The following is a 26,597-nucleotide window of genomic DNA, read 5'->3' on the forward strand; positions in this document are numbered from 1 at the left end:
CGTATGTGGTGTCTGGTAAACGCCTCTCCATTTTGCACAATGATGCAGGTAGCCAAATGACCCTTGTGCGAGAGAGCCATATGGTATGATAGCTGTGGGAAATGGTGGGGCCTTGTTTTCATGTGTGTTTGTTTGGAATCATTGTCATGGATCCAACCTGGAACATGCAATGCAATTATAAATAACAGTGCAATCCAAACTCAAGACCTGTCAGGATTAGCAAGTTTGGAAAAGGTGGATCTTCAGCTGTCCTGGCTCAGCTACGCCAGCATAACTCACCCATTCCAACTCCGCCAGGGATACAACTGTGTATCTCCCTCAGTCTGGCTGAGCTGGGTCTCGGCCAATGGAACTTAAGCCACCAGAGCACATGCCAGTGTAAGTTCCCCAATACAAGTGTTTCAGAGTTGTGGTCAGGACAAAACCTTTTGGCAGTGTACATTTCACCTGGTTTGCCAGGTCATGTAACTGATCTGTGAAAGGTTTTTTGAGAAATGTGTAGATCAAAATTATTTCACTGCAGGGATGCTGACTTAACTTGAACTGGTGTCTGTCCCGCCAGCTTCCTGTACTTAAGATTGCACTATAAATGAACATCTTCAAGTAGCTTTTCTTCACCTCTCAGGAATCTCATCATTTCAGTTACTGAGAATCAGAGATCAAGGCTTCCAGGTCATGAGGTGTGACGTCTAATCAAATTTGAGCAAGCCCTCTGCACCTCTCAAATTATAAATTAAATTTCGGATTCTGAAATGCTTCTTTGAGGATGGTTGATGGGGCATCACTACCGCTAGCCCACCACAACATCTCAACACTGGATGTTTGTGGCAGTTCAGAATTTCCTCCTGTGCCTGAAACAGCATTAGCATCTTACAGAGCTGTTCCTTAGCACTGAATTGGGTAGAAATATGGCAGGACAGGGCAGGACTGGGAACAAGCTGTCTGTGTCAGCCACCATGAATTCATCTATTCCTTGGTAAACATGGTTATCAGAATAAAATGCATGGAATGTGTTTACTGCCGGTTATGTTTTAATATGAAGGGATTTCTCGTAGACTCTGGGTTTGGTGTCTTCTTAGGACGAGAGGTTGTTTAAGGTGAGTTCTTTACAAAGTGAGGTTGTGATGCACAACCCTTTTACTCAACAGGAATCCTGCCAATGTCTATGTTAGTGTTCCAGAATAAGTGGGCTGGAGCTTGCATTATATCCATACAGGATATTACTAGGATCACGGGGTATTTAGCACATTTTCACCCAATGTACATTACCTAATTTGTTTCCATATCATTGCAACAAGACACTACAGGATACATACGGATTGTGGCTATAATGTTACATTTACTCAGCTTCAAACACCGGGGATGGTAGCACACTTGATCCGAATTAAATGGTAATGTGTACATAGCCTAAGTTTCTCTTCCAAAAACTTTTAATGAAAGAGAATTGTAACTGGCTTTGTAATACAGAGATTTTTCTTTTTCCTGACCTCATCAGCAATTGGCTAATCCCCTAGAATGCAATAATTTGGTTTATTTGTATTTAACTACAGAGTTACTGGTAATAAAATTACCCATCCTTTTAACAAAACTGACCCTTCTCTGATCTCTTATATAAAAGAATATTTGACAGGGTTGCTTCTATATATCCCAGGCATAGGTGGTCTTCCAGGTCAGTATGGTTTTAATCTAGTAAAAGTATGAAATACTGTAATAGCGCAAGTGTGCCAAATATTGCCTTGTAAAGAAGGAATAGTTAAAGCATATTTCAGCTAGACATTTTAAATCTCACCTCATATATTTTGAACTCCCACTTCCTTTAATGGTCAGATCTTGGCATCCTTGCTTTCTCCCCATACCCCCCTCCCGGTCCTCTTTCTTCTAATTTTACTTTGGGATGAATTTAATGTAGTGCTATGGCAGTTGTTCCATCAGCTTGCCAGGCAGAACACCACCCCCATGCTGTGCTGGGGGTTCTCCCACCCCCACCCTGTGCCACTTGTGGGGGGTGCAGGGGAAGGAAAGGGGAAGAAAACCCTGTTGCAGAAGAAGAAGAAGAAGAGTTTGGATTTGATATCCCGCCTTTCACTCCCTTTAAGGAGTCTCAAAGCGGCTAACATTCTCCTTTCCCTTCCTCCCCCACAACAAACACTCTGTGAGGTGAGTGGGGCTGAGAGACTTCAAAGAAGTGCGACTGGCCCAAGGTCACCCAGCAGCTGCATGTGGAGGAGCGGAGACGCGAACCCGGTTCCCCAGATAACGAGACTACCGCTCTTAACCACTACACCATACTGGCTCACTAGTGCATGCCCTTGTGTTGGCTTCCACTAGTAGGACTAGTTAGGTGAAGCCTGCTCTTTGTGTTTAAGGCACATTTTGCTATGCCTGGTTTTAGGACTGAAATAGCTTTGGTTGCTTTGGTGGGTGGAACTAGAGTCCAGAGCTAGGCAAGGGGAGTGTGTTCCTGTTGGTTCTGCTGTCTTTTGATACCATCAACTGAATGCTTACATGAGCGTGTTTCATGACAAAAATGCAAAACATCTTTACTGCTTGGATGCATTGCTCAGGCTACAACCATTCTTTTCTGTAAGCTTGCAAAGTTTATCTTTTCAGCCTTTAATAATTCAAAAGAGGTATTAAAAATACCTTGTGTGATCATAAGGGATCAAAATAATACTATTGGAAGTTGAATGGTGTGGTGATTTGGGTGTTTATATGTGCAATCCAATCTCACGGGTATTTCTAAAATATGTATTGAAATGCAGAGTTGTAGGACTACTTTTCAAGTTTATTCCTAAACTTTTGACATCACATTGTCACAGTGGGGCACATATAGGAGCAATCAATAAAACTTTTAAAAAGGAATTGGGAGCCCCCAAAGATCCTTTTGGCATAGGGGTGTCACAGTGGGTGACCCATTGGAACAGTAAACAAACAAAAAAAATCCTTTTTTAAACTTCTTTTTTAAATGACAGATTTGGAAGGGAAACTGAAAGCACTGGGGGCCATATGTTTGGCACAGGCTTCAGGTTAGATATTCCTGTTCTAGAGTAATCTCGGTGAGCGTGTCTGTTTTATACGGATCATTATAGGCCACCTCAATCTTTGCCAAGTGGTAACAAGATTCCAGGGCTCATGGCTCTTAACCAGCATTGTATATCCATTGGGAAATCAAGGCACAGCAGAGAGTAGTGTCTTTAAAAAATATGGTTTATATATATATTTACACCTGAATGTTGGTATGGGGGTTGCAGAATATCACACCCCAAGAGTGTCTCTCATTGCTCGTCTCATAGCTTCAGTAAGCTTGGTTCCAAAGCATCAGCCAACCATACATAGCCCCTGGTCTCTTGGTGCAGCCTCTCCTAGCCAGCATGCATGTTTTGCCTGCTTCCTCCCTTCTTCACAGCAGCCTTTGCAGAAAACAATTCCTTCCCTTCAGCTTCAAGCATCCTCTCCCCGTTGCCCTGGCAACCTCTGTTTCAAAAGTCTCCTTCAAAAGGCATTTTTTCCTGTGGTGACATCTCACCCCCTGTAATCCAGGCAGCCTGATGCTGAATCTCTCACCTTTTGTCCAGGTAATAACTCTGTTATTACCTGTCTTTGTTCTTGAATGGCACCTCTCTAAACCCAGCTCCTGAGGAAGCTGGGTGACTAACTTTTTAAGGCCTTGCTAAATCCATTGATCAAACCCCAAATTTACTAATTTCAGAAATTATGGGGAGAACCTGGCACCCAGGAATTTGAGGGGATCCTTGCCCCCTTGCAAACCTGTAACAGTACAGTTGTACCTTGGAAGTCAAATGGAATCCGTTCCGGGAGTCTGTTCGACTTCCAAAATGTTTGGAAACCAAACCACGGCTTAAGATTGGCTGCAGGAAGCTCCTGCAGCCAATCAGAAGCCCTGTCAGACATTTGGGTTCCAAAGAATTTTCTCTTAAGCAGAACACTCACTTCCGGGTTTGTGGCGTTTGGGAGCCAAGGTACAACTGTATTTTAAGTAATTGAAACAAACAGTTTAGAACTGCCAAGCTTGACTAAGATATTGACAGCCCCATTCATTTGCAATTGACACCCATTTATTGCTACTAATGAATTTAAGAAATGGAAAATTTTCTGCAGGAAAAATTCCCAACTCCACATCACTGCTCCTTCTCTCTTTATGGACCCCGAGGCTAAATGCACTGTTATTTTTTAGTGAGTAGCTGATCAGGATTTGGACTGTGGATAAAGGGATTAAAATAACAACAACCCCTCCAAAATTGGCATGCCCCCCCCAAGATACCTGAATAAGAGCTGCTAATGAAACTTTGTGGTAGTACTTCAGCCATCCCTCATCTGCAAAGATCATCCTTTGCATACCTGCAAGCAGCTGTCCTTATTCCTTGGAAGTAAGTCAGCACCAGGATTGAAAATGAAGAAGAAGAAGAAGAAGAAGAAGAAGAAGAAGAAGAAGAAGAGTAGTAGTAATAGTAGTTTGGATTTGATATCCCACTTTATCACTTCCCGAAGGAGTCTCAAAGCAGCTAACATTCTCCTTTCCCTTCCTCCCCCACAAGCACTCTGTGAGGTGAGTGGGGCTGAGAGACTTCAGAGAAGTTTGACTAGCCCAAGGTCACCCAGCAGCTGCATGTGGAGGAACGGGGGCGCGAACCCGGTTCCCCAGATTACGAATCTACCGCTCTTAACCACTACACCACACTGGAGAATTAAATGTGTTGGTTTATTTGAAACTGCCATTAGTTGAAGCTAGTTCTTGTGTCTGGTGTAGATTAATTTTGTTCTGAGCATTTGCTTTGCGTCAAATAGACAAGGAAGGTGGGTGGAGCATTAATTGCTTGCCCCACTTAAAAGGATTTAAATTTTTGTGCAACGATTTGAAGCAGGATTATGGTAAAGTATGAAAATATGTACTTGCGGTCTGCTTGAAATGTAACTATCTAAGCATCAGTGAATATTTTAAGAATTTATAGCCTGGTAAACATGTAATATAAAATTCTGTCACAAATTATCTTCTTGCTGTGTGATGAGCCATTCTTCAGCTGGAATAAATCAATGGTTTTCCTTTGATGTTCACTCCGCCCAGTTTCAGTGGAAGACACAATAGAAATGTGGTCCAGAGAGCTGGATTTTATTCCTTTTCACAGCTTCAAAAATGTCAATATTTTTTGGACTAGTTACATGTACAAGGATGCTCCTGCCTTGGTATTTCTGAAACGTGGTATACTCCTAGGTCCAAGTCTACTGCAAAGGTCTGGAAACAAAGCATTTTAAAGACTTTTGCTTGGAAACGTGGCCCTTCAAGCCTCGCTATCAGGCCCTTGGGACTCTTCGTCTCTTCAGCCACAGCCCCTCTTCCCATGACACACCCTTCATTGTCCTTGCTTTGCACTCTTCTTGAGTGTGTGTGTGTGTGGTTTTTTTTTTTGTATGGCTGATGTGTGTCCTAGAATTCTGATAATGCCTCTTGCTTCCCTGGATGGAGGCTAGAAAGTGGCATGTAGGTGTATGGAAACTAGCCTACTGTACAAAGATAAAATTTACATTCATTGCTCCACCTCCTTTAGCCTCTGGCCCCACCCAGCTTTGGCATGTGTCCACCCAGAAGGGAATGTGACATTCAAGCTGAAAAAGTTTCCTCACCCCCGCAGTAGAAGTTGGGATTCTTCGGTCACTACAAACTGAAGCACAGAGGTGCGAAACGTGAAAGTAGAGAAGGCCTGGGAGGTTGGAGAAGCAGCATACAGGGATCCCAAGAGGCTAAAAGAAGGAAGGGGAAATAGGCAGTTATGTTGAGTAGTCATTGCAGGAGAAGGAAGCAGTATATTGGGAAACACAAGGGGAGCAGAGAAAGCAAAGGCCTGGAGAAAAGAGGCAGAGATAGAACAGAGAATTGGTTTGGCAAGGCTGAGTGAAAAGGTGGGTTTGGGGGTATTGCCCAGGACCTAAGGACATGCAAGGCACTATGCTGCTGTGAAAAGGTAGCTGAGGATCTTAGACAATGGCCCTGATCCAGTGAACCCCTTGTGCACACACAAAATGGCCCCTACATACCACAAGATGGTTGTTGTTTTGGTATTGTGAAAAGGTATTTTCTCCATTAGGAACATAGGAAGCTGCCATGTTCTATCTTGCTCAGGCCACAAAAAGTTGAAGATGACTGGACTGAGCTGGCTTAGGGTTTCAGATGGGAACAACAGCAAAAAGAATCAGCCAGGTGCAATGCTTCATCCCAGGGAGAGCGCAGATATTAGCGCATACTTTCCCTGTTATGGAACGATGCGGGTAAACAACATGCCACTTACATGCAGTCAGCAGTTCTCTTTTGCGGCTTGCAGTGATAAGCATGAAAAATTAAAGTTATTGGCTCCGACAGGCTGCATAACCATGAGGCCAATAGGAATTTACATTTATTATGTTTTCAGATCTCATCATTCTTAAGCTTTTCTCTCTCCCCCGCCCCATCCTTTAGTTTTGGCAGCTCCTGGTCACCCCAGCTAACTGGGGTAAGGGGATACTGGAAAGTTCAACCTTGTGATTTTTCCAGGAAAAAAATGGTTCTTCCTTTGAACCTTAGACAGACTAGCATTATAAATGTGTGTTCCCCCATCTGTTATTAATTGAGAAACCAGCAGCAGGAGAGAGTTGCCAGCCATCTGGAAAACTATGGGCCTGACTGGTTTTGAGGCTTTTGCTGCTGCCACTGCAGTCCCCCAGTTGTAGGCTGAGAGGAGTGAAAGTTGGTTTCCTTGCCCTGTTTTCCATTCATTTCCCCCCTCAATATAGGTATTGCTATTGTTTTTGTCAGGGGCGTCTCTGAAGCAGCAGTGATGTGTGTAGCTCCGTGCTGCTGCATGCCATGTGTGTTTGTTGTCTCCTAGCCTGGGCTACTCTATTGAAAAAAGCAAGGAGGTGCCCAGATGGTCAGCTCCTTCCCTTGCTCCAACCTACTGACTGTCAGCCACAGGTGTCTGAAGTAGGCAGCAGCTACTGCAGTTGCCAGGTTGGGGATGAGCGCATCCTTTGTGCATGTCTGCATCTGCATGGTCCTTGTCTATGTGCATATGAAAGGGGGGGGAAGGAAGAGTGTCTATGTGCACATGTTTTGACTACCTGTTTATCCGTATGGAAGGACATGTGTACAAGGGGATTGTTTTCTGGATGCTTAATATATTGACTATAATAATAGTAGTATAATTGTAATATACTATAATAATATAGTATGTGGTTATGTTGTGGTGCTGCAAGGAAAAACATAAGTGGACTTTCTTATCCCAGTCTGCATCTGAATTGGAATTGGAATTGTTTTGATGTGTGTGTTTTATTGTTGACGTTTTTGTTGCTAATCACTTTGGGATGTTTCATGGGAAGTGATTCATAAATGAAATGAAATGAATGAATATATAAAGTCGATTGTGACCACTTCTTGAGTGAATCCGTGCTTTTAAACCATTTCATAAGGCAGTTTGCGCCAACCTGGTTCCCCTCCAGCTGTTGTAGATTTCAGCTGTGCTGGCTGGAGCTGCTGGGAGTTGTAGCCTTCTGCAGATGGAGGTCAGCAGGTCAGCAGAGGCTGTCATAAGGGATGGCTGAAATGGCATGTTCACTGTGACCCTGGCCACAAGCACTTGGATGATGCTTCATGAGATTGGATCGCTTTCACATCTCAAAAATGAATCTGTCTGTGTATCTGTAAGCTCACAGAAGCACTATTAATTGTGGCTTTGCAAGTGGGTGAATTTAACTTGCCTAATGGTGTTAGGAGTGAAAGCACCTATAGACAAATGTGTTGCTGGTTAAGAATTCCTCTGAGCAGCAATAGGAGGAATTGTTCTCTGTGTTGCTCCTCTCCACCCCATGCCCTAAGACAATTTCAGGGGCACAGGAGGAAGAGAGGGGAGAATGCCCATTGTGCAAGCGGAAGTCCTAGAATAGGGCTTTGGCTGACATGACTCATTAGTTGAATCTCACCCACTGTAAACAGAGCCTCGTTTTCTAAGGTTCAAATGCAGTATCTGTAGATCTGTGAGAGAAAAGTGGTTGAACAGATCGTTGAGGGACCCACACTTGCCTGATGTGTCAGCTGATCCAATATTATAGGCATGGAGAGGAACCAGTGGGTGCAAGTTATTTCTTTTGGAACAGCCAATAATATTTCATTTAAAATTGTTTGGTATTGCAACATCTGCTGCCCTCCAAAACCATGGTTCTGTCAGACTTCTTGTATTGGGGTCCAAATTTTGAGGCATACAATACAAAGCTAAAACTTTTTTCTTTCTTTCCCCCCCAAAAAACACTTGATCAGATCTTCTTTTTTTTTATAAAATTTTTATTGGTTTTACAAAAGTTTTTATAACAAACAAACATAAATAAAACAGACAAACAAACAAATATAATTTCATAATGTCCTTTCATAAACTTCTTTCCTCGGACTTCCCCATACCTCCCCTTTCTGCATCCTCATGTCCGAATTTTATAGCAACTTATAAATGTTTTGTCCCATCCTAATTCATCATAGTCCTTTCTTAATCTAATCTTATATTACTGCAACCCTTTCTCTCTATAAAATCTCGACATTCTAAACTTCATCGAGTTTATAATAGTCCTTAAGATAAATCTTAAATTTCTTCCAGTCTTCTTCCGCAGTCTCCTTTCCCTGGTCACGAATTCTGCTCGTCATCTCCGCCAATGTCATATAGTCAATCACTTTCATCTGCCATTCCTCCAAGGTGGGTAAATCTTGTGTCTTCCAATACTTTGCGATCAGTATTCTTGCTGCTGTTGTTGCATACATAAAAAAAGTTCTATCCTTTTTTGGCACCAATTGGCCGACAATGCCCAAGAGAAAGGCCTCTGGTTTCTTAAGGAAGGTATATTTAAATACCTTTTTCATTTCATTATATATCATCTCCCAGAAAACCTTAATCTTCGGGCATGTCCACCAAAGATGATAAAAAGTACCTTCAGTTTCCTTACATTTCCAACATTTGTTATCAGGCAAATGGTAAATTTTTGCTAGCTTAACTGGGGTCATGTACCACCTATAGACCATTTTCATCACATTTTCCTTTAAAGCACTACATGCCGTAAATTTAATACCGGTGTTCCACAACCTTTCCCAGTCAGCAGACATAATATTATGACCAATGTCCTGTGCCCACTTAATCATAACTGATTTAACTGTTTCGTCTTGTGTATTCCATTTCAACAGCAAGTTATACATTCTTGACAAATTCTTAGTATTGGGCACTTGATCAGATCTTCAAGGGAATTGGGGGAAATGGAGACATTATGTGCCAAAATGAAAGGATGACAGGGACCAGAAGTAACATTCTTTTGAACAGAATCCCTTTTCTTCCTTCTTGCCTTTCATCAGTATGCTTTATTCTTACAGCACTGACCCAGAGAGAGATTTCACAGGGTGAAAAGGCCTTTCTGTACTGAAGATCAAACAAGGAAAAGGAAAGATGTGGACTTCAATCGCTAAATACTTGTTAAGAACCAAAGTCCACCAAGACTGTTCTCGAACTCTGCTGCAAGCACAAAACGGCAAGCACAGCCATCAAAAACATTTCTCCCTGAGCAGGAAGCCTTGGCAGCATTCAATGCCAGGGACATCGCAGATGGCTCAGGCCTTCAACACAAGTGCAGCCATCCATAAAGTGGAAGCTCTGGAGGCAAATCAGTTTATCTGTGTCCACTGGGAAGATGGGAGCAAGAGCCTTTACCCTTCTGTGTGGCTGCGAGACAATTGCCAGTGCCCCGAGTGCTTCCTGCACTCTGCTAAAGCACGCAAACTGCTTCTTGAAAATCTGGATGTCAATGTTGGGGCCAAGAATGTCACTTTGGCACAGAGGGAGAAAAAGGTAACGTACGTGTGTGTGTGTGTGTGTGTGAGAGAGAGAGAGAGAGAGAGAGAAAAAGTTTTCATATAATATATTAATCTCCACGTGTAGAACCATTTTGTTGCAGTGATATAATGCTGCTTACCTGGGAATAAGCCACACTGAACACAGTGGGACTTAGTTTTGAATAAGCATGCATAGCATCGCACTATACAAACTCTTCAGAGTGAAAGAGGTTATTAGGCTGCAATCCTAAGCACACTTACTAGGGAGAAAGGCCTGCTAAATTAATGGAACTGCCTTCCATTAATGTGATGGATTGCACACACATAACAAGACCACATGCCAGTTGCTTCCATTATGTGGAAAAAGCCCAATCCAACAAAACAAAGAAGAAAAAACAGCAAAGCAAATAAAATGCTTGTTGGATTATTCCGGTCTGCTTTCAATGTATGTCTCTTTCTATTTTGTGGACTAAGGTATGCATTGTATGGCCAGATGACCACACCAGTGAATTTGAGGCTGAATGGTTGAAGAAGAGATGTTTTTCTGAACAAGCAAGAGCAAAAATGCAGGAAGAATTATTTCTATCAGGTAGAGATTCGTACCATTTCTGTAGTAAATGCACTAAGGGAACCCCATTCTCAATCGATCTGGAATCCATTTTTAATAACAACAGGATTTTATATATCAGTGATAAAGGGCTTCACATATTTTATCTAACTTGATCATTCCTCCTATCTTTTTGATCTAGTATTTAACCAAGGGACTGCATTGTGCACTTTATTATACACAGAGAGTTGGCTAGGATGTCATCATTATATGAATGTAACAGGATTTATATATCACTTAATCAACGAAAACCTCTACGCAGTCTACATAAAATAGTGTTAGTACTGGAAATAAGCAAATTTCTCAGAAAAGTGCAAGGCTGCTGCTCTGGGCAGCATGCACACACATTATGCAGAATTATGCTCCAATTAGTAAACAGATCCCATGCTGTTATTTGGAGGCAGTTCTGCATTCTTGTTTTGCTCAATCCTCAAAAGATGGGGGTGGGGAGGACTCAGAGAAATTACACAACACAGGAGCTATTTTGTTCCCCAGGCAGAGCTGTTCACAATTCAGAAATCTGGATTTCTCCTGAGAGAGATGAAGAAAACTATTCATAAATGTTTTAATTGAATAATATAAACTGCCTCTGTTAACCTGTGCATTAGCACAATGTTCTTGAAATGAGTTCCAGGAAAGGAAATCGTTGCTGAAAGGGATCAGCTTTTTGGAATTTTGCTCTGATTTTATACACAGATGGAAGCTTGAATTATGTAGTTCAAGGGAGATTTTTTTTTATTTTTATTTTTGTAAGATGGAGAGAACCAAACACTTCTTGTCTCTTGGGAGTCATGGGGACCTTCCTCTCCAGCCTTACAACACTGAATTTTGTCCGCTTACATAAACATAGAAAGAAAGTTACAGTATATTGTGTCTATACCGTATGCACTGCATACATATGATACTCGGACAACGTAAAGGCATCTAAAAAGAGAATAGAGTGGGAGAATCAAATGTCTGAATGCACTCTTCATATGAAAAACTCCCAATACATTCTCTTTTTTTAATGGTTAGACTACTGGGTAAAAGAGTTTTTCTGCTTAATATACTAGTCTTTGAATGTCTACTTCAATCAATATCAAGCTGATAGTGTCCGGAGGGGAAAACCTTGATATTATCAGTCCATCTAATGAATGACACATTCTTGAGAAATGTGAAAAGCGGTTATAACTCATTGATAAGCCTATGGTCCATGCAGTCTCCTGGAAAGTGTGTGTTCCTTTTCTTCATAGCACATAGATCTGTTTTTCATCAGCAATGGTAAAAAATAATTTTGAAGGCATGAATGAGCACTATTGGACTTCCTTCTGAAATCTAAGTTATTAAAGTTTCCTGCAAATTGTATGAAAAATAAACAGGTTTTTCCCCACTGCAACAATTTGAAGGCTGCTTTGGATGTGAGAAGTAAACTTGTCAGAGCATTCATGGCCTGTCTTTTTAGCATTTCTGAGCAACTCCATTGCCACAATTTGTAACCTTCAACCCTGTGCTACAGTAGCAAAGTGGAAATTCTACTGATTGTGGTTAAGTAGTGGAAACAATATATGTACCATGATGAAATGGTAGAATAATGAATAATGTGAATGGGGTGGTTTACCAGCAGGGAACGCTGGCATGGAACACAATCCCTGTTTAGAGCTGCTGCTTAATAGATTTTCAAGCTGCAGCTACTCTTGATTTTTTTTTTTTTTAATGGGATAATGTACTCTCTTCATTGAAGGAAGGAAAATTTGTTGAGATCAAATTCCACAGGCTGATGGATAGACAGGTCTGTTTGAGTATGAGAGAGGGTAATAATCAGGATTAGAATAGCAATCTTTTGGGGGGAAATTAAAAAGCAAAGTGTAAACGTGAGTTGACGCAGCCATTGGGTGGTATACAATGCCAGTCATTAGATGGTTCATAAGTTAACAGCAACAAAAATTATCGGAACAATAATAAGTGGTGACTGCATATTTATGTGACACTATTTTCCACTTGTTATGCAAATCTGCAGAACAAAGCTAACATAATTGCGTGTTTCTTTGCAAATGCAAACTATATTCCAGAAATCTTTCTTGGTGACAGATGATGGAATGCCCTTTTAATTTGGCATCTGTTTAAATACTCTGCTTCACCATCTATTGACTTGTGGCTGATTAAAGTATGAGATATGCTTTATATGGTGAAACTGGATAAGAGAAGGAAGACAAAAAGCCAAAAAGTTTATTGAAAAATGAAGCTTATTTATTCAATATTGAAACCGTATAACACAAGATTCATTAAAGCCATACACTTTATTGAGGGTATATCGTAATGTGCATATAATGATATGTTTATCTGTTAGTTTACATTGAGTGTAAAGTTATATATTTATTTATTACCTTTCAAATGTATTTATTAACTATGCATATACATACATAAGGACTTTGTTTTTTGTAAATTCTTTCATTTCTGTATATAATTATCTGAATTGCAGATAAGAAACTTTTTAAACATTAATAATTTGGCAACAGTTTCAAAGGTAAAGTCAAATCCAGTCTGTCATTTAGAAAAGCCCTATGGCAGAATGGTGCATAGCTAGGCACAAATGTTTAAGCGTTTAAGCAATTTAGAAAGCATTATATTGTTACATCTCATATAGTGTTCTGTGGGACAAAGCTATTCTTTTGGACAGCCAGTTATTTCAACATTTTAGACAAAGGCATGTTGTACATACTGCTTTGACCTGGTATTTGCTGAGTTATTTTCAATAAAAGTGTTTGTAAATCTGAAGGATAATCATCTTTAACTCCTTCCATGCTGGATGGTGACTTTCCATTCTCTAGAAGAATATCTGCAGAATTCTTACGTTCCTATGAGCCCTATCAGCCACTCAGGTGCTATCATGACTTTCTGTTGCATTCAGCCTGTGTCTATGGAATTGGTTAACATTTGTCATTTGCCAGATTTTGAAGCGCTTGGCCCATTGAGGCATGCTGTTGAGACATTTTGTTTAGGCTAGCTATAATGGATGTTTATGTGAGCTGCGTTTTTTAGTCTTCTCTGCTGTTGGAAAATAGCTGCAGATTCAATTGTTATGATTTTTATTGTTGTTGATGTTTGTTCAAGATGTGCACCCATTTAGCAGCCTCCAGTCATCACGGTTCTGCTTTAATCTGGAAGTAGAATAGTAAGTCTGTTTCCTGACTTCTAACACTTTGCAGCCAAATGGACAGTCCCCTTTCTCCAGCCCCAACTGTTGTTGCTTTTTTGGAGGGGATGATATAATTTTGTTCTGCCATCTTCTTTCAATGCACTTTCTGTGATGGTTATGCCGGCACTGCCATTGGGAGTGGGGCAGAAAAAAATGAAGCGGATACAAAAATAATGCTATTTGGAAAAGGAATGATTAAAGGTTCCTCAAGAGGAAAAACAGTTAACCAAGAAGAAAATGGCTAGAGGAATCAATACAGGCCAGAATGACAGTGCAAAAGGTCATCAACACTTGGGATCATAGAGTTAAAAAATGAAGTTGGATTTTCTGAAGTCTGGAAAAATGGAGATGAAACACATGCAGATTCCCTGTTAAAAATGAGTGAACAAAGCCTGGTATATCACAGTCAGTGCTCAGTGTGGAAGCCTTTCAGTCACCAGTCAAGAAAACTATGCCCCTTTTTTTAGATACATTCTAAGCAATAATACATGAGTGTTAGAAATGTCACAGTATGGACATAATGATGTAACCACTTCTTCCCTCATTTCCAGGTAGTAATTTTTCATTTTGTAGAGCACGTGCAAACAAAGAATGGCCAAGAAAATGAATACAACTTTACCCAAGAGTGGTAGTAGTAATAGTAGTAAGGTGAGATGTTGAAAGAGAGGTGTTTGTGCCATATAGCCAGGCCATCTCTAAACTAGCGCGCTACCTTCGGGTGCAGAGAATGGAAGCTAACCTGTCGTCGGTGTTAAAGTAATATTCAGCTACCAGTTGTCAGCTTCTGTACATGGATTAGAAGAAGATGCCATCTTGTCCTTCACCTCAGGCCACAAAATGTCTTGGGCTGGCCCCTTTTCAGTAGTGGAGAGGACTACAGATCTAAGCCTAACCAACTCTCCTTGTTACAATGGCTTTGTGGAAGAGACTTTGATCCAGCTAAGGCTCCATCTCATGGAAGGAGAAAGCAGGTGATTTTCACTCATTCCTCTTTTCCCTGTAGCCACACACACTGTTCTGAAGGGTCCTCAAGTGCTCTGGAGTAAGTCTTCAAACAACTGCAGGGAGAAGGTGGAATCTATGAAAATAATTTCCCTTCCCACCAGCGGAAGCATCCCATTGAATGGGGTTCTGCTGCTGGGACCTCAGGAGCCAAATCAAAAAAATAAGACAAGAAAAACTAGAAAATAAAGCGTACAGTGGAACCCATCAATTTTCACAGGACTTATGCACCAGGCAAACACATTTATCTTTTATTGGATTTGCTTTGTAATTTAATTATTACTGTCAGAGTGGCTTAATCTGGGAAGCAACCTTCCGTCCCCCTCATGAAGAGCCATTCTTTGTTTATAGTGAAGCAACCACGGTTTATTGAGTCCAGCAAAATGTGTGTTGGAGCAGATTTGCTAAGGAATTTAATAAGGTGTGATTACATTTCTCCTCAAGGACCACACTGTGTTTTCTTCATTTTAGGAATATTTGGGGGGGGGGGAATCAGCAACTTGTCAGTCATGCCACAGCTTCTTAGAAACACAAAGTCAGATAGAAAGATGGTTTGTGTGGATGGTTTACATTAGGATGTGTGCGTTGTGTTTCTTGGACTCTCCCTCTAACAGGCTTAAGCCAGAGGAATCAGACATGCTAGCTGTGGTTGGAAAATGCAAACCTTGCAAATGGAGAAAATTGTTCTTACTACTTGCAGTCGTCGGCTCGGGGCAGCTTTTGCTGACTACACTGAGATGCGTACCTGCCACAAGAAACAGCATGTGAAATAAATAACCAAGTTAACTTTAGAATCTTGAGTACCCACCACTTTTAAGTTTATGGTGGGCTCGAACAACGCCTGCAGAGTTATTGCTGCTGGTCTGTTTTCCTAAACAGAACTTGAATTTAATAGCTATGTTTAATAATTGAACTGGAGACCATTTTCGTCTGCCACAGCATTTGTAGATTTAGGAATGTTCTGCCGAAAAGGTCCTGCCACATAGTTCAGCTGTGGATTTTCTACTGGTCTGTAGGTTGTCTTCTGAACATGCAAGCAGGGCAGAGAACTGGATTGAGGTTCCAAGGAGGTGGTTTGAGTGCATTGAGGGCTGTTGGGTCTGAGTTTGGGGAAGATCCCAGGGCAGGCATAGGGCTGAGTGAAGGTCCCTTGCCCCCAGAATGTAGAAGCCAACTCCTAGAGGCCAAGGTCCCTTTGTCCCATCCCCCCAATAAAATATTTGAGCCCTCCTACCCCAGTTGCCATTCAAATGGTATATGTGACCACATCTTGTGATTGATTATGCTGATCAGGCCTTACCTGCCCCAGAGCAAGGGGTAGGAGCTGGAGTAGGGAGTGGGAGGAGCCATTCACAGTAGGTTACAAAACACCACTCTGAGTCCTCACAAACTGTAACTTCTCAGTAACAGTTGGAATGTTAAATGATGTCTTTCCTTGTTGTTTAGTTGAATGAACTCACAGAATATCCTTAATTATTTAATCTTATTTGGCTTGGCAAGAGGATAGTGATGATAACAAGCAGATAATATTCCACAGGGTGTTCGTATGTGCAGTGCAAACTCTACTTTTTACCAGGGGATAATTATTAATTTTGTGATTAGAAAGGTTCTACTTTTAAGCAATTTTAAGCAGATGGTTCTTGGAGCCTTCCTTTAGCTTTTCCACATGGCAGCTTGGAATAGCTATTTCAAAAGTAACAGCCATTGTCATTTAAGGTTTTTTTCTTTTTTAATAATCCAGGGTAGTTTCCTACATCCTTGAAACACATTTTTTTCATTGTGGATCATCTTTTCAGTGACCAGCTCTGAGATGATCCTTTGGGATATTTCCATGAATAGTGGGGTCGTTTTAATTAATTTCCTTTTCCTTAGTCTTTCATCTGCTTCAACTAGTTTAACTCAATAATTTTTTTTTTACTTTTACAAGAAGCAGAAGACACCATTTTCATACTTATTATTTTGCACGATATGACAGGGCAAGTGTTCATGAGCCTGGTTATGTGCCACACTCCCCGTCTGATACATATTCAGTAATTGCAAAAGAGAGGTCTATATGCATTCTGATGTATGCTCACAGAGCTTTTCCATGTGCGTGGGGCATCCTGGGCCAATCAGCATTTCCCCTGGGGACAGCCATAATAGTTAAATTAAATGGTCTTGAAAGACCTACATTGGCTCCCAGTACGTGCTGACCTTTAAAGCCCTAAACAACCTCAGCCCAGTATACCTGAAGGAGCGTCTCCACCCCCATCGTCCTGACTGATGTTTTAATTTATTTTTAATCTTTTGTTGGAAGCAGCCCAGAGTGGCTGGGGAAACCCAGACAGATGGGAGGAGTATAAAATTATTATTATTATTATTATTATTATTATTATTATTATTATTATTATTTATTGCCTTCTCTATTCATGTATAAAGAAGGAGGTGGGAGTGCAAGTCAGGGGAGTGAATCGCCCACCCCATACTTCCCCTCCAGTCTGCCATGCGAGCCTTTTCCTCCCAGTTCTGGTATCAGAGTCAGGTTGAGAGAAGAGGTGTTTGGGCTTGACAAACCATGAGGAGACAGCATAACGGGAGTGGGGGGGAGTCCATGTGCTTTGATTTCGCTGTAAATGGAGAATGGCTTAATCTTCACCCAGTGCGTGACTAAGGCAACTATAACTGCCCTGCCATGTCTTAATTTGTCCTTCATTTCTCCTGAAGACCAGTAGGAAATATGTTTCCCCTGTCATAATCTAACTGCTTAGCAATCAAGTAATTGGCAAAGGATGCTTAGCAAGTTTCCTTGGCTGCCTGAATTTATTATAGAGAAAAATTTCCAATGAAGTCAATTCATTTGGGTGGTCTGTATGTACTTATGTACTGGCACACCCACACACAGTGTGCTCATAATTAGCTTGTTTGCTTCTGTTGGGTCTGTGTATCTTTGCTTGCATTATGCTACTGCTGCATAGATAGTTGCAGTAAAGGCTCTTTTCTTCCATTCATGATCAGGCAGCAATTAAACCATGTGATGGTAAACCAAGAATTCCAGGGGAAATCTTGGATCATCACATGCATCGCTGAAAGTAAAGTAGACAATAATAACAACCCTGGGAAAGTGCATGGGTTTTGCTCCATGGGAGCATAGAAAGAGCATTGCCTGATCAGGTGAAGGGTCCATTTTTAATCCAGCATCCTGTCTGCAACAATGACAATCCATATGCTTTGGGGCAGAGCATGAAGACAGCAGTACCCCCCACACCCACTCTTTGAGCCCCTGCATTCCTCGTGCTCCAGTCACAGTGGCTGAACCTGGAGCATCTTGCTTCTTAACTTAGTCCTTGAAAACCTTCAACTTGCAAACATCTGAGACAAGACAGATTTGGAGTGCTGTGCACACAAAGAAAAATATCTTCAGCTAGACTGGATAGGTTTTAGTTGGGTGGGTTCATAACGCAAGAGGCAAATGGCTTCTTAGAATTGCTTTTAAAGCTTGTGTCTGTTTATACAATAGGCAGCATTCTGCACACACTGTAAAAGAGCAAAGTCCTTTCCTGGGAAATGTCCCAGGGGTTACTTTTTGAACTTAGTATTCCCCTATACATTAATAATGAGGGACGTTTTCCCCTTTGGCAGATGCAGATGCCATTCGGAAGCCGTACAAAAAAAATTGGCTGCATTGTTTTCATGCAAGGCTAATAAAATGCTACAGCAGCACTGTGAGGGGTTGAAAGAGTCCTCTTTTAAATGGAGTTGTTCAGCTTTGTGTGTCCTAATGATAGACTCCAGTTTGTAACACTGAAATAAGTAGATCTTATTAATACTTCTCATTAATTAGTACTTATTAGTACTTTTCATTAACAATCTAATAATCATTAATACTTCTTTATGTGTTCCCTTTTCTTAATGCGGCTTTTACAGAACGTCAGTACTGGGGTTCTGATCTTCAGCTGCCAACTCTGGCCTTTGAAGAGGTCTTGCACAGTGATGAAAGTGCATACAAGTGGCTGGTCACCCTTAAAAGGACAGGGATCGTGCTCTTAACGGGAGCTGCCAGCAGACAGGGAGAGCTGCTTAAACTTGGGCAACGTATTGGATTCCTTCGCCTCACATTTTATGGGTAAGTTAAAGCTTTTACATATGCTTGCTCTTGTCAAATTTATGACCCATATTGCTGCTTGACATCACTCCAGGGGTGGGAGTAGAGAGATATTAATTTATTCTTTTACTATCAATTCAGCATTTTCTTTGCATTAGTGATAGTTATGTAGCCAGATAAATTTATTTGGCGCAAAAGCTTTCCAGCCAGTTGTTTCAAGTATACAATACACTGGCACAGAATGAGTTTGCATTAATTTTTCTCCATAGTGATAGTCAGTGGTACAAGATTCTAGCAAGATATTTTACAGAGATGATGGAAATGCAAGGTTTTGCATCCTAGTTTCTGTTGTGTACTGTTTCCCCCCATTCTATCATCTAATCACAAAACGTTCAACCCGGTTAGAATGATAAAATTATACAAATTTATAGCAGTTCCAGAAATTCAGGGAAATTTATGCAGCAAACCAATGAAATCCTGATTTAAGAGAAGGCAGTTTAGGCTGTGGTTACCAGATTTTTATTTTTTTTAATGAATCTGGGAACACTTTTCAACTTCAGTAGGAATGATAGGATTTTGTCAGGGGACTGATTTGTAAATCCAGGGACTGTCCCCAGGAAACAAGGGCATCTGTTAACCTTAGTTTAGGGGCCCATTTAAAGGCCTGCAAAGATAAGGCATTACAAATTTTAGCTGAAATATAGTCTCACAGTCCTGGGGACACCACTGAAAAGGTCCTGTCCCTTTTGCCTACCAACCTGATTGCACTTACCCAAGTAGTGACATATAAGTAGGGCCTTGAAGGTTGAACGAGTGCTGGTAACCTGCTCCCAAACTGTTTAGGGCTTTAAAGTTCAGCACAGTGCTTTAAATGGGGCCTGGTCCTGAACTGAACCAGCAACTAGTGCAATTAGTTGGCAGGAAGATTCATGGACAATCAAAGAAACATTTAAAACATTTCAGTGTGGTATAGTATAGTAATATATATATATATATATATATATATATATATATATATATATATATATATATATATATGCTTTCGTAGATTTTCACGGGTACAGGAATGCAGGTTTTGGTGTCTTCGGGTGTCTTCCCGTGTAAGAGTCGGGGTGTCTGTGCGACGTTTCGACGAGGTATCACTCGTCATCTTCAGGCTGGTGCTTTCGGCTTCTTGTTACTGGAACAGAGCAGAGTCTGGTGTTTGAGTTCCTATAAATACTGTTGAGGGGTGTGGTGTATAGCCTCCAACGTTCTGGGCAGAGAGGAAGTTCCTAGATTAGTGTGCCTTTTCTTCTTTTGTTCCTTAATTACTTGAGGGATATCTTGGGTGATTTCATGAGTGATATTCTGAATATCACTGGGTGGGTCATTAAGTGTAGATTAGTTGCTAAAGCTTTCGTGTCTTGACCTCTTGAGCTTGTGAAGAGTTTTTCTGAGAAGATGGCTGTGCTGCATTTAGTTGTGCTCTGGCTTGGCTTCGTGTATAGGGGCGAGCTATGGTTTTGTGCCTTGTGCCAGCCAGATCTGTGTAGGGATTGCAGGGGGGTGCAGCATCCGGAGGTGCCACTATAGTTTGGCTACTGGATGGAGTCTGTAATATGTCTGTGGAGAGGGTCTGGGTTTGGGTCTGGTGTGGTTGATTGGTGACGGCGTTCTGTGTGCCTCTGGTTCTGGTGTCGGTTTTTGTGGGGAGGGCTAATTTCCAGATGTCTGGCAGGCGGGACGTGTCGTCACGCTTGTTCATGTTGTGAGGGTGTTTCTCTATCTCGATGGCTTCCATGATTATTCTCTTGTGGTGATGTTCCATGTTAAAGAGCAATTTGGAATCTGCAAAATTAATTTCGTGTCCTGTTTCTTTCATGTGTTGGAAAAGAGAGGAAGTTTTTTCTTCTTTTTTGACGGCATTCTTGTGTTCTGCGATACGTGCATTTATTCGTCTGTTTGTTTGTCCAATGTACGTGGCTGGGCAGACTTTGCAGGGTATTTCATAGACCCCTTGGTTTTCCAGCTGGGTTTTGTCTTTTGGGTTTCTGAGGATATTGGCTATTCTGAGGATATTGGCTATTCTGAGGATATTGGCTATTTGTCTTTTGGGTTTCTGAGGATATTGGCTCTCCGTCTGGAGAGCTGAAACTGAGACCTCACATAAGACAGACAGACACACCAACAAACTCTACAAACTAGAGAAACGCCAGAAGCCCAGCCACCCTCCACAACAACCCATGAAACAAACAGTACATGTACAACAGTACATGTACATGTATGTACAAACAGTACATAACATATCAAACAGGATCCTCACCCCAACTGAAACCAAAGTACTCTCCAAAGGTTTCAACTTTGCAGTCGCCCCGAGACGCATCCCCACGGAAAACATCATATGCGGAGTCGAAGCTAGCCTGACCAAAATCGACCCAGATGAAGCCAATAAAATCAGACTTGAAGTCACCAACATCCTCTGCTCCAGCAAACCACCCAGAAGCAATTTACACAAAGAAGAACAGAAAGCACTCACCAACCTGAGGAAAGACAACAACATAATCATTCTCCCAGCAGACAAAGGCAACGCCACTGTTGTGATGAACACATCGGACTACCAAGCAAAACTATCAAATATACTCCAAGACCCTACCTACCAACCTATAAAAACAGATCCCACCACCTATCTGGAAAAAACCACCAAATCCAAAATAAAAGCCTCTCCTATCAGTGAAGAAATCCAGCTAAGAATCATCCCCAGAGAAAAATCATCCAGATGCCCCAAACTCTACGGTCTCCCCAAGATACACAAAGAAGGAACACCACTCAGACCAATAGTCAGCTCCATAGGCTCACCTCTACAAAATCTCGCTAAATTTCTCGCTAAGCAACTTCAGCCCTATGCAGAATCCATCGCTTCACACGTTACTAACTCCTTCCAGTTCATAGAAACAATAAAGAAACAATACCTACATCCCGATGACCTACTTGTGAGCTTCGATGTTGTATCTCTCTTCACTCAAGTGCCCATTAATGAAGCCTTGACAGCCATTCAAAACAAATACAACCCCCCCAAATACATCCTGGACCTGACCAACCACTGCCTAACCAACACGTACTTCATCCACAATGGACAAAGATACAAACAGATAGAAGGAGCACCTATGGGATCACCCCTCTCACCGGTCATCGCAAATTTGTACATGGAACACTTTGAAACCAATGCTTTAGACAAGTCAGAACACAAACCCAAACTTTGGCTCAGATATGTTGACGACACCTTTGTAATTTGGCCACACGGGAAAGAAAAACTAGATAGCTTCCTCACACATCTCAACAGCCTACACCCCAAAATACAATTCACTATGGAAATAGAAGACAACAACCAACTCCCCTTTCTTGACGTCCTAATCTACAAAAAACCTGATGGCTCCCTAGGACACACTATCTACCGGAAAAAAACACACACCAACCGCTACTTACATGCACAATCACACCACCACCCTGCACAAATAAACTCCGTAGCCAAGACTCTCATCTCCAGAACCAAACGCCTGGCTGACAAAGACCACTTGACAACTGAGTTACAGAATCTCTCAAATGTGTTAATCGCCAATGGATACCAGAAAAACAGGGTTACGAAGCTAATCCAAAAAGAAACACCCCCCAAAAACCAAGACACAGAAGAAAACAATGGCATGGCCCTCCTTCCTTATATCAAGGGCACTACAGACAAAATCAGCAAAATCCTCCATAAACACAATATCAAAACAGCCTTCTGCACCAACCAAAAAATAGCCAATATCCTCAGAAACCCAAAAGACAAAATCCAGCTGGAAAACCAAGGGGTCTATGAAATACCCTGCAAAGTCTGCCCAGCCACGTACATTGGACAAACAAACAGACGAATAAATGCACGTATCGCAGAACACAAGAATGCCGTCAAAAAAGAAGAAAAAACTTCCTCTCTTTTCCAACACATGAAAGAAACAGGACACGAAATTAATTTTGCAGATTCCAAATTGCTCTTTAACATGGAACATCACCACAAGAGAATAATCATGGAAGCCATCGAGATAGAGAAACACCCTCACAACATGAACAAGCGTGACGACACGTCCCGCCTGCCAGACATCTGGAAATTAGCCCTCCCCACAAAAACCGACACCAGAACCAGAGGCACACAGAACGCCGTCACCAATCAACCACACCAGACCCAAACCCAGACCCTCTCCACAGACATATTACAGACTCCATCCAGTAGCCAAACTATAGTGGCACCTCCGGATGCTGCACCCCCCTGCAATCCCTACACAGATCTGGCTGGCACAAGGCACAAAACCATAGCTCGCCCCTATACACGAAGCCAAGCCAGAGCACAACTAAATGCAGCACAGCCATCTTCTCAGAAAAACTCTTCACAAGCTCAAGAGGTCAAGACACGAAAGCTTTAGCAACTAATCTACACTTAATGACCCACCCAGTGATATTCAGAATATCACTCATGAAATCACCCAAGATATCCCTCAAGTAATTAAGGAACAAAAGAAGAAAAGGCACACTAATCTAGGAACTTCCTCTCTGCCCAGAACGTTGGAGGCTATACACCACACCCCTCAACAGTATTTATAGGAACTCAAACACCAGACTCTGCTCTGTTCCAGTAACAAGAAGCCGAAAGCACCAGCCTGAAGATGACGAGTGATACCTCGTCGAAACGTCGCACAGACACCCCGACTCTTACACGGGAAGACACCCGAAGACACCAAAACCTGCATATATATATATATATATATATATATATATATATATATACACACACACACACACACACACACACATATATATATATACAACCAGAAAGTATCCATGACTCTCTTCAGTAGCATTGGCTATTCTTCTATAGTTCTCCATGTTGTATTGTTATGAACAGGGATTTTCAATTTTGACAAATATGAAAGATCAGAAAAGAGAAAGGCTTCTTTTTATTGGTGAGGAGATGAGATTTTGTCTCAAATTAGACCTAATATAAATGATATTACCTGGCAAAAGCAAGCTCACACCTCTCATTGAGTTTGTATACATACTTAAGGTACACATGTAAGAGACACATGTCTAATTATAGTTTGCAGATAATTCATGTAGCTGAATTTATACTTTCGGGATGTCCCATGATCATATTCTAACATAGCTGTGTTCTATTATATAAATCAAGCACTGATAGAAGTTACTTATTTTTGTTTTCCAATGAAGAAATTCGGTGGTCGCGAGAATATTTTTATTCTGAAAATGGCCCAGAGAGAAAAGTTTGTGAAACACTGTCCTAAGCTGAAAGCCCTCTACCACACTAGAAAATGGTTGGCATGAAAATGTTATCATTTAGACATTCATAATTCAGACTAGTGGATCCCTAACAGTCTCAACCATTTGGCCTTCTGACCCTAGGCCAGGAATGGGGAACATTTGGCCCTCCAAATGTTGCTAAACTGCAATTCCCATCAGCCACAGTAACCATGGCCAATGGCCCAGGAGGATGGGAGTTGTAGTTCAGTAATATCTGAAAGGCCATAGGTTCTCCACAGCTGCCCTAGCCTATTCAGTTGTCATGGTCTACTTTTTGCCAATCTACAGGCCCTTGTAAGATAGGTAAGAAAGGCGTCAAACCAGCCTCCCTGAGGAAAGCATTCTACAAAGCCTTTCCTCCTCCCAGGAGGGGAGGGGTTGTGAGCGGGAGACGATTCCCGCATCATGCAGGGGGTGCTCCGCCCCCTGCTTCAACTCCAGGGCTGGTGCCACGCCCCTCCCCGGTTCGGCACCCAATAGGGAAGCTCGGTGGGGGCGTGGCTTGCTGCTCAAACGCAGCCGCGCCAGCCATCCCCAACATTGCACACACATTTTCTTCGAGTCAGGACTTCTCAGACCTTGCTGTCCACCACAAGGAGATCTCGCCGTTCAGCACAGGCCGAGCCGCAGCCCTTCCCGAGGAAACAGCAACAATTGTAAAGTGTACAACCATCATTAATATCTACAGTTCTGATGATTGATTCTCTCTGATGACTTATAAATGGGGTGGGGGGAAGCAGAGGAGAAAAGGCATGCCACATTTGAATGTTACCATCTGTAATTTTGCCATTTCTGTTAGTTAAAGATTTTACTATTTTAGACACAAAATCCAGAACATCGGGGAGAGGGAGCCAAAGAATACCTTTCATGTTTTTCGCCTCTTGGATAATAACAATTCCAGCTAAACATCTCTTTTATTTTTAGCATCTCCTTTTGAGAGTTAACAGTGTGATAAACAACAAATGTCTCTCCCTTCTATGGATGAAGCTATTTAAAATAAACAGAAGAAAGAAAAATACTCCTAAGGCTTGGCTAGAAGAGTCACATTCCTTCCAGAAGCAGCAATGATTTGCTTCCCCCGATAATGTTTTTGTACAAGGCCACATGAATCCTGTATTGGTGTATGCAGGGTTGGCTAAGCGTAGTATGGTGTGGATGAAGGAAATAGGGCCATCCAACTCTGATGCTGAGAATAGTGGAGGAGATCCTTCTCTCTCATTAGTCCATCACTTGCTAATGAAGAGAGAGGAAGTAAATGTTTCAGCCAAGTACTAAGAGAATGACTGAAGGAAAACAAAACCTTCGTCTTGCTAGGCTGAAATTATCTGGTCACTGACAACAACAAATAAAATTTGGGATGTTGCCATTTCCAGAATGTATGAAAAAAGAACAGATAATTAGTCCCAGTGGCCCACTAAACAAACATTGACAATGGATATGCACTCTTCTATGGCACATCCCTCCCTGGAAAAGACCCTGATGCTGGGAAAGATGGAGGGCACAAGGAGAAGGGGATGACAGAGGACGAGATGGTTGGACAGTGTTCTCGAAGCTACCAGCATGAGTTTGACTAAACTGCGGGAGGCAGTGGAAGACAAAAGTGCCTGGTGTGCACTGGTCCATGGGGTCACGAAGAGTCGGACATGACTAAACGACTAAACAAAAACAACAATGGCACATCCACTGTGCAGTTGCTAATCTATAAATTGCATATTTAATTAGGCTGGCAAATTTGTAGAAAGGGAAAGTTTAGCACAGCCAAATTTCAACGTGGATCAAATGAACTGTCTTTTTTAAAAATAAAGAAGTCAAAGGGGGAAATTAAAGAATTACTTTAAAACATACCCTCCCGATCTGTGGAATTGTAGTTAAATTTTACAAGCACTTTAGATACAAGTAATTGTTAGGCCAGAGAACTTGAGTCCCAGACACATGATGAAATCAGGGGCCTGTGTGGATAATAAAAGCTGGTTCTTGGAGATGACTTTGCCCCTCTGCGCCAAAGAAAAGGGACAGAGATAGAAGCCAAACTGTGAAATGTTGCCTTTATAGCCTAGCAGACCCGTGGACAACTTTTGCACAGTGGCAGTGCTCCTGTTGCAATTCACCTTTTTTCAGGCCAACACCAGTTGATGACCTGTGTTTGATAGCATGCTTAAGCAAAACCCAAGATTTGGGTTCCTAAATTTCAAAAATCAAAACAAGTCGCTATACAATAAATCATAATTGCAAGGAAGATCTGGCTGATCATCTTTAGACAAGAAAAAACAGACTCACAGATACAAAAATAAACTATGGTGTACTCTGGAAGCATATATAAAAGGTAGTAAACAATGATACAAATAGGGCAATAAACAAAACATATCTGTGGGTCTTTCTGCTGTTTGTATTTTTTTTTAACATATGGGACACATTATATATTGTACTTTATCATTGGTCATCTTGAGAGCCAGTTCATTCTGTGCAGAAGAGGGTGAAAGTACAATAAGTGATCCTGACTTACAGCACCCAAGATAAGTAGCATTAGGATATAGGAAAAAGCAACTGCCTTGGAAGAAAA

At 41.6% G+C, this 26,597-nt stretch overlaps 1 protein-coding gene across 2 annotated transcripts in view; it reads left to right on the plus strand.

The window, feature by feature from the left end:
- BBOX1 (gamma-butyrobetaine hydroxylase 1) overlaps positions 1 to 26,597 on the plus strand; it is a 41,489-nt gene that overhangs the window by 6,157 nt on the left and 8,735 nt on the right. For both annotated transcript variants that reach the window (XM_082204177.1, XM_082204176.1), the window contains exons 2-4: positions 9,392 to 9,863; positions 10,322 to 10,436; positions 18,535 to 18,733. In XM_082204177.1, coding sequence (XP_082060303.1) covers positions 9,465 to 9,863; positions 10,322 to 10,436; positions 18,535 to 18,733 — 713 coding nt within the window. In that variant the 5' untranslated portion in view covers positions 9,392 to 9,464. The remainder of the gene's footprint in view (positions 1 to 9,391; positions 9,864 to 10,321; positions 10,437 to 18,534; positions 18,734 to 26,597) is intronic.

This window comes from Podarcis vaucheri, assembly GCF_965113315.1.
Source record: "Podarcis vaucheri genome assembly, chromosome: 1".
Taxonomy (NCBI): domain Eukaryota; kingdom Metazoa; phylum Chordata; class Lepidosauria; order Squamata; family Lacertidae; genus Podarcis; species Podarcis vaucheri.